General features: G+C 41.1%; 1 protein-coding gene across 7 annotated transcripts in view; it reads right to left on the bottom strand.

Moving 5' to 3' along the window:
* Positions 1-2929: 2929 nt before the first annotated feature.
* The window catches only part of APOH (apolipoprotein H), a 53288-nt gene continuing 49041 nt past the window's right edge, over positions 2930-7176 (bottom strand). For all 7 annotated transcript variants that reach the window (XM_049861278.1, XM_049861277.1, XM_049861281.1 and 4 more), the window contains 3 exons: positions 6849-7028; positions 4928-5125; positions 2930-3066 (listed from right to left, as the gene is read on the bottom strand). In XM_049861278.1, coding sequence (XP_049717235.1) covers positions 2999-3066; positions 4928-5125; positions 6849-7028 — 446 coding nt within the window. In that variant the 3' untranslated portion in view covers positions 2930-2998. The remainder of the gene's footprint in view (positions 3067-4927; positions 5126-6848; positions 7029-7176) is intronic.

Below are 7176 nucleotides of genomic sequence, written 5' to 3'. Positions count from 1 at the left end.
AGCTAAGGGAAAGTGAACAATTTTAAAAGTTGGCGATATATATATATATATACACATATATACATATATATATACATATATATATATATATATCAAGCCCAGTGTCGTCAAGTCGATTCCGACTCGTAGCAACCCTATAGGACAGAGTAGAACTGCCCCATAGAGTTTCCAAAGAGTGCCTGGCAGATTCGAACTGCTGACCCTTTGGTTAGCAGCTGTAGCACTTAACCACTACACCACCAGGGTTTCATATATATATATAATTTTAAAAAATAATAAAATGAATTATGAAAGAATTAGTAACAAAAAGGAGGGAAAATAAAAAAATATACTCTTTGTAAACACAATGATTTCGCCTGGGTCAGGGAAAGATGTTCTAAAATTTTTACTCCATAGTTCTTAGGTTGAATTAGGGGGCATCTGTCTTAACATTAATATGTGACAAGTTAAAACAGTGGTTCTGTGGTAAAACAAGTGAGTTCCTTTATGTGGCCTTTTGCCTTCATTCTTTGGAAAAATAGCTTGAGAGATTTTTTCCCTTAGTCTTGAGGAGTTACATTTGCCCTAGTTTTCTACCCTACGGGTCTGTTACTTTTGCCAGGTTGATTGACATTTCCTGGGTAAATTGTAAACAACTGAGTTTTGATAGTTTTTGTCTGGTCCTTGGCTGCTGCCTGCCCTGTGATTGGTATGTACCATTCAGGGATCAGTCAATACACCACGCAGAGGAGGTGAATTGTAGCCCAGCTATGCCTGCTATGCAAATGGAGTGTCTGCAGCCAACCAAGAAGTGATTGGCCGGTTCGTGGCCCTGGTGGGAGGGCCATGCCTTGAAATTTATGAGAAGTTTATACAGCCAACCCCACAGGGGCTGGTCAGACAGAAAGAAGCAGGAAGAGAAAAGTAGCAGGAAGAAGCAGAAGGAAAAAAGAAGCAGAGAGAGAGGAGGCAACGAAACTTCTAAAAGAGCTGTAACACTGGTCAAGTGCTATAACACTGAAGACAGTGAGTGGCCCAGTGGCAGAGCTGGTGGTGACAAATGGCAGAGCCAAGAGAAGCCTGTTCTGAGGGGCCAAGAGGAGGTCTGTCCTGCCGAGAAAAGCTGAGAGAGCTATCCTGCACTGAAGAAGAGAGGCTGCCTACATGCTTCCTGATCCTCATTCCTGAGCTGTAGTCTGTTGATCATGATCCCAAGTTGTACCCTGTTCTTTAATAAACCATTTAACTGTGAGTATGATCTCTGAGTTCTATGTGGCTATTTCAGTGGAACCCAGAAGAGAAGTAGAGAGTGCCATAGGAAAGATGGCTGGTGTTAGAGTTGGTAAAAAAGTTAAAGAGTGGAAGTATGTCTAACCTGCACCTCATGGGAATCAGCTTTGGGCCGCTCTTAGTCATTATCACCCCTGAAGTTAGACAGGTACCGGTGGGACTATTACTACCACCACTATTTTACAGGTTCTAAGGGAAGAAATTCTTGATCTTCAAGGCTGCGGCATTTCGGAAGCAGATCACCAGGCCATTCTCCCAAAATGCCTCTGGGTGGATCCAAACCACCAATTTTTTTAGCTAGTAGTCCAACACTTAACCATTTGCACTACACAGGGACTCCTACATGGTAGATACTGGTAGAATAATGGAATTTTGTAATCGTTGTTAGTTGCCATTCAGTCAATTCTGACTCGTGGCAACCTATGTGTTACAGAGTAGAACTGTTCCATGGAGGTTTTCTTGGCTTAATCTTAACACAAGCAGATTGCCAAGGCTATTCTTCCGCAGTATCACTGAGTGGGTTTGAGCCCCCAACATTTAGGTTAGCGGTCGAGTGCAAACTGTTTGTGCCACCTAAGGACATTTGGAATTAGTAGAAGGATGAAAAAGGATCTTTTCTGATTGCTTCTATTTTCTCTGTAAAATAAGGTGCAAGATTATCAGCTGAGAGCGATGGGAGGAAAGGTGGTTTGGCGAGAACTAAGAAGAGAGCAAAAGGTATGAAATAGCCAGTTTGGGGAATAGCAGAGTGAACAAACTAGAGAAATACATAGGATTACCATGCACAGCTGAGGTTTTGTATTCATGAATGTGAAGTGAGACCTTTCACCATAATTGTGAGTTTTTGTTTACCTTTATTTTCCAGCAGCAGTCAGCTACTCGAATGCAGGTATAAGGAAAACAGATGGAGTTTGGGCTGGGTTTTGCCCAGCAGGCACTATAGAAGGAGAAGGGCAAGGAAGTTGAATATATGCAAAGAAGCGGTGTCAACAATGGATCATGAAATCTTGGTAGGTAAGGAAAGATTTAGGGGCTGCGGTGGCGCAATGGTTAGGTGTTCGGCTGCTAAGCATAAAGTTGCCAGTTCGAACCCACCCAGCATTTCGGCAAGAGAAAAGACCTGGCGATCCGCTCCTGTAAAGGTTACAGCTATAAAGATTACAGCCTAGGAAACCCACAGGGCAGTTCTCTGTCACATCGAGTCTCTATGAATCAGACTTTGACTCAACAACACCTAACAACAAGGAAAGATTTTTTTAAGGCATTTTGTAAACATCAGCAATTCACATCTAGTTCTATTGGCCTGGAAGCCTGTGTTCATTCCTGTATGATGATGCTTCTCACACATGAAGATGCTCAAGAATTATCTGGGGCTTTTTCATAAATGCAGCCTTCTAGGCCATCTTGTGGGTTCTGACATAGCATTTTGCCATTGTAATAAGCACCCAAGTGATACTAATGTGGACCATTCTATAAGAAACACTGCGTTGCAGGCGTTTTAGGTGAAAGCACTTGAGAGTAGAATTGGGGAGGAGGGGAGCTGGGTTCCATTTCACAGCCATGAAATGATGACGTTCCAAATATTCGAGGTCCTTAACCAGGTAGCATAACTGAAAGGAAGCCACTATGAGGAGTAACACTGCAATGGATGAAGCAATAAATTCTGTATCTTTATTTTTTCCACTTTCATTAGTTTCCTTGGACAAACAAAGATACAAGTCTTCGGAGTCTAAGAATCACTTTCGCATGGTTTGACATCTGATGCGTCAGTTTTCCAGAAAGCTAAAGAACTGTGCTCTGTTGGGGGAGAAACGGATAAACATTCTAAGAGAAACAATCATTTTTAAAATTCTTTAAATAACTAAGCCAAATCAAATACATCTTACAAATGTGTAGAATAAATGTACTTATGACAGGAACCTTTTAGTGTGAGGTTTAAGTGACACAAGAAAACATTAGCAAATGTTAAAGCACTCATTTCCAAAAGAGAAAATAAAGAGTTCTATATAACTGTGACAGTCAAGATTAAAAGAAAAAAAGAAACACTATCAGCCTTTATTGAGTCTCTAATGCACTCACAGTGCTGCGTCTGGGTGAAGACCGTAGGGCAGAAGAGCCTAAAGAAACACACCAACAAGGCTCTGGTTGCATTTTTTCTTTTTTTTAATTATCCTCTTCTAGGGTTTCCCTTTGTTTTTTTGTTTCGAATATTTTTTTCTACTAATTTGTACTAGGCTTATTGTGCTTTATCAATTTTTTTTATTGAACATCTCACCAGGACTACTATCTTTTGAACAATAACAATTTATTCCATGCCTTTGTAACTATTTGTAATGATAATGGTAACTGTCACCGGTTGGAAACGTTCCCCACATCATGCATCTTATTTCCAATAATCAGAGCTTTGAACAGGCTTGAACCGGTTCGGTCATGGCCAAGAAAGGGAAACCGAAAAGACCCCGAATTTTTTAAATTTCGGTGACCCAGCATGATAATTATGGGTCCAACCCTCAGAATGAAGACTGGGAAGAGGCATAGTGAGCCTTTCCAAGAACCCCATGTGGGAGATTGGATTATGAGCAGGACTGTGGAGAGTAACACATTGAAATCGGTGTGCGCACTGTCCATCTTTGAGCGGGGCAGTGTTGTTTCTGGCTTTGCACAAAATCCTAAGGGCAAAATATTTGGTTGCTATGCAACCCGTAAACTGCCCTTCTTTTCTAAGAGGGAGATTGCTTCCACCAGGGCTTCAACTTGTAATTTTTCCTGTTCCAGTTACCATTCTGGTACACGAAAATTAAAAAAAAAATCGTATCTGTTCCAGTTTTGCTTCCTCAGCCATGAATGAACCGGGAGGAACCGGTTCATTCAAAGCCTATGAGGTGCGTCTGATTAACCGATCAGCATTCTTGTCTCTCCCTTTGGCTGGTTACTTCTCAGACCCCTCTCTGTTATCTTCATCTGCTCCCAACTCTGTTGTCTCCCAGCCTGCAGATATAGGGGTATCAATGTTCTTGGTGCATTTCTAAGCCTACAGCCAGTAACAGCTTCAGCTTCTGGCTGATTCTTCCTTCTAGCAGCAAAGGTATTTAAATCCCAACGGTGAAACTTTAAAAGGTTGGCAGCTTTAAATGTTGGCCATTATACACTTCTTTTATTTTACTCAAACATAACATCATCTTCCTTAAAATATGTTGGTCTAGCAAATACTTTGCTCTAATGGATAATTTTCTAAACTCTAAGGATTGCTGAAGGAAGGAAAAATTGTTAGAAGATCTAGAGATCAATCTCTATGGCCATGAATTACTTTGTAATTTGGGATGAGTACTTTATAATTTAAAACCAAGAGATGGTGAAAAGTTCAAATATTATTCAAGTTTAATTTGGAATTACACGAGATTGCACGTCACCCCATTATTCATTGAATAAAACCACAGCTGAGTTTTAAGGAAAAGAATTGAAAAGGAAGATGTTTATGCAAGTGGAGATACTGTAAGCAGCTCACTGCTTCATCCAGCTGTTTCTCCCTTCTCCCTTCCTTTTTAAAATCCCAGTGGACAAATACATATGGCTTCTTACAGCCATTACACAACAAAAGTGCTGATTATGGTGAAGGGCAAGTAGAAGTCCTAGCTCAAAGTTGCAATGTTAGACTTACCCTTGAAGCATTTGGGAATTTCAATGGTGCCATCTATGCACTGAGCATCCTCTGTATAGCTACACTTCTTTTCCTTATTTTTGCAGAAGAAGGAAACTTTTTCACCATGCAGCATTCCATTCTTAAATCTTTCTTGGAGCTTTACTCTCTCTCCTTGGAACAGCACAGTGGCTTTTTTAACAGATAATTTACAAGATGCTGCAAGACACAATATGTGTAGTCAAGACTTAAGCGTTGAGTAAATCTTTCTTAAGGAGAGCATAGCATTTGAACCAGTAGATGAGTACACCTGAAACACACAGGTCAAGACAAGAAGAGTCCAAGAACACACATACTGTGTAATCAATATCATTACAGCTCTATATCACTATAACCATTAGTCACTGCTTCCAAGATGGCCTCACTTCCTTCTGTAGTCACATAATAAGGTCAAAGCGGAAGCTCCAGACTCCTGGACTTAGTGTAAAAGAAATCCAACCAGATGGTATCATTTCATTCAAGCCTACACTGCCCCACCCAGATCCCATTTATTGAGCTGTTGCATCCATCCCCCAGTCACTGTGCGTGTTGGTTGCTAACAGTTCACAAAAGCTCCTTAGTCTGAAAAATTGCCTTCAGTCATAGAGAAGATACCTCTCCCTGGAAGTCATGCAAGCCCCACCCCACCTGGGGGAAAAAGGGAGCAGCCTATAGCCAATGACTGACTGACAAGGGGTTACAAAATGCAGGTTCCCTTGCCACTTGGTAGGGTCAGCTGTGGTGTACAATTCATGCTCCAGGGCTCCCTGTGGGATTAGGCTAAAGCTAGACTTTAGCTGAGACCACATCCTCGGTGCTTCTCAAATCGTGGTACCTGAACCAGCAGCATCAGCATCACCTAGGAACTTGTTAGAAATGCAAATTCTTAGGTCCCATTTTGGATCTACCTAATCAGAAACTTGAAGGTGGAGCCTAGCAATCTGTGTTTAAACAAGTCCTCCAGGTGATTTTGATGCACACTAATGCTTGAGAACAAGTGCCCTAGTCTATCTCATCTGCCTCACTCTCATTCTCCTGAGATACTCACTTAATAAATCAACTGCACTTGAATCCCTATCTTAGGCTCTGCTTCTAGGGATCCCAAAGGAAGACAATAGACATTTGTCATCTTGCTTGTTGTGCCTAAATTTCTCATTCTACTTAAACTCATCAGCCATAGCAACCTAAGCAGAGACATGATTGTTCTTTGTCTAGGTTGTTGTTGCTTGGATAAGCACGACATTGACTGGATCAAGGATGGGCATCTGACTCAAAAGGAGCCCAAGAGTCTCAGGGAAAAGATGCCAGTTAGTGATGGATCCTTTCGCTGAGATGCCCTGGTGTGGAGTCAAGTTAAATTCAAGAAGAGCAATCAAAGAGACACAGAGATAGAGAAACTATGATGGCACTGAATATGGAGAGGATAGCAATATCTCCTGGCTTTCAGTTCCAATTCCCAGGAGAACCAGTTGTACTTCATTTCCTCATCTTCGGTGTCCATATGATTACCTGTTGCCTTTAAACAATAAGCCTCCTTTTCCTTGAACTAGCTTGAATGTGGAGTTGCTTTTTACAACAAGATGGGCCTTGACTAGAACAAAGCAAAAAATGATACTCATAGGCAAAGAGTCAAGAAACAACTCTGGAAAGCCCACTTGATCTTCTACCATATTATCACACATAAAAAGTCACTGTTTATTTCATAAATCAGTTTCATCTCAAGCAAGCTTCCTAAGCATGAGGCTTCACCATGTGCATGCGAATCCTAAAGTCTCTCACATGCCAATAGCAGTGAAGCAAGTATGAGCAATAAGTAGAAAACGATTGGGACAAGAAAATAGCAAGTAAAGGTGATCCATTGAATACATTCAGACATTGTAAGATCTCACCCAAATTTCCATACCTTTACAACTTGGCTGAGCAGACCAGGTCCCCAATTTACTACATTCTACTTCTTCTGGGCCATCCAGGGCAAATGTATCATGGCAACCATACGTGGCTTTATCCTTGTAATAAAGTACTTGTTTTGCAGGGTAGTTCACAAATCCATTGTCTGGTCTTGATGGAAATGGGCACTTTACTTCTAAAAAGTTTATTTAATAAGACATATTAGTAATAAATATGTAGTGTTGTCCCATGGTTATGGAACAGTTACATTCTAATCTCCATTGCACTACGGAATCACTGGGCGTTCCAGCGACTGTTATGCACATCCTGTGGTCTTGTCTGGC

This window comes from Elephas maximus, chromosome 19 (assembly GCF_024166365.1).
Source record: "Elephas maximus indicus isolate mEleMax1 chromosome 19, mEleMax1 primary haplotype, whole genome shotgun sequence".
Classification (NCBI taxonomy): domain Eukaryota; kingdom Metazoa; phylum Chordata; class Mammalia; order Proboscidea; family Elephantidae; genus Elephas; species Elephas maximus.
Note: the sequence above shows the minus strand (reverse complement) of the source record. Positions and strands in the feature narration are given on the sequence as shown.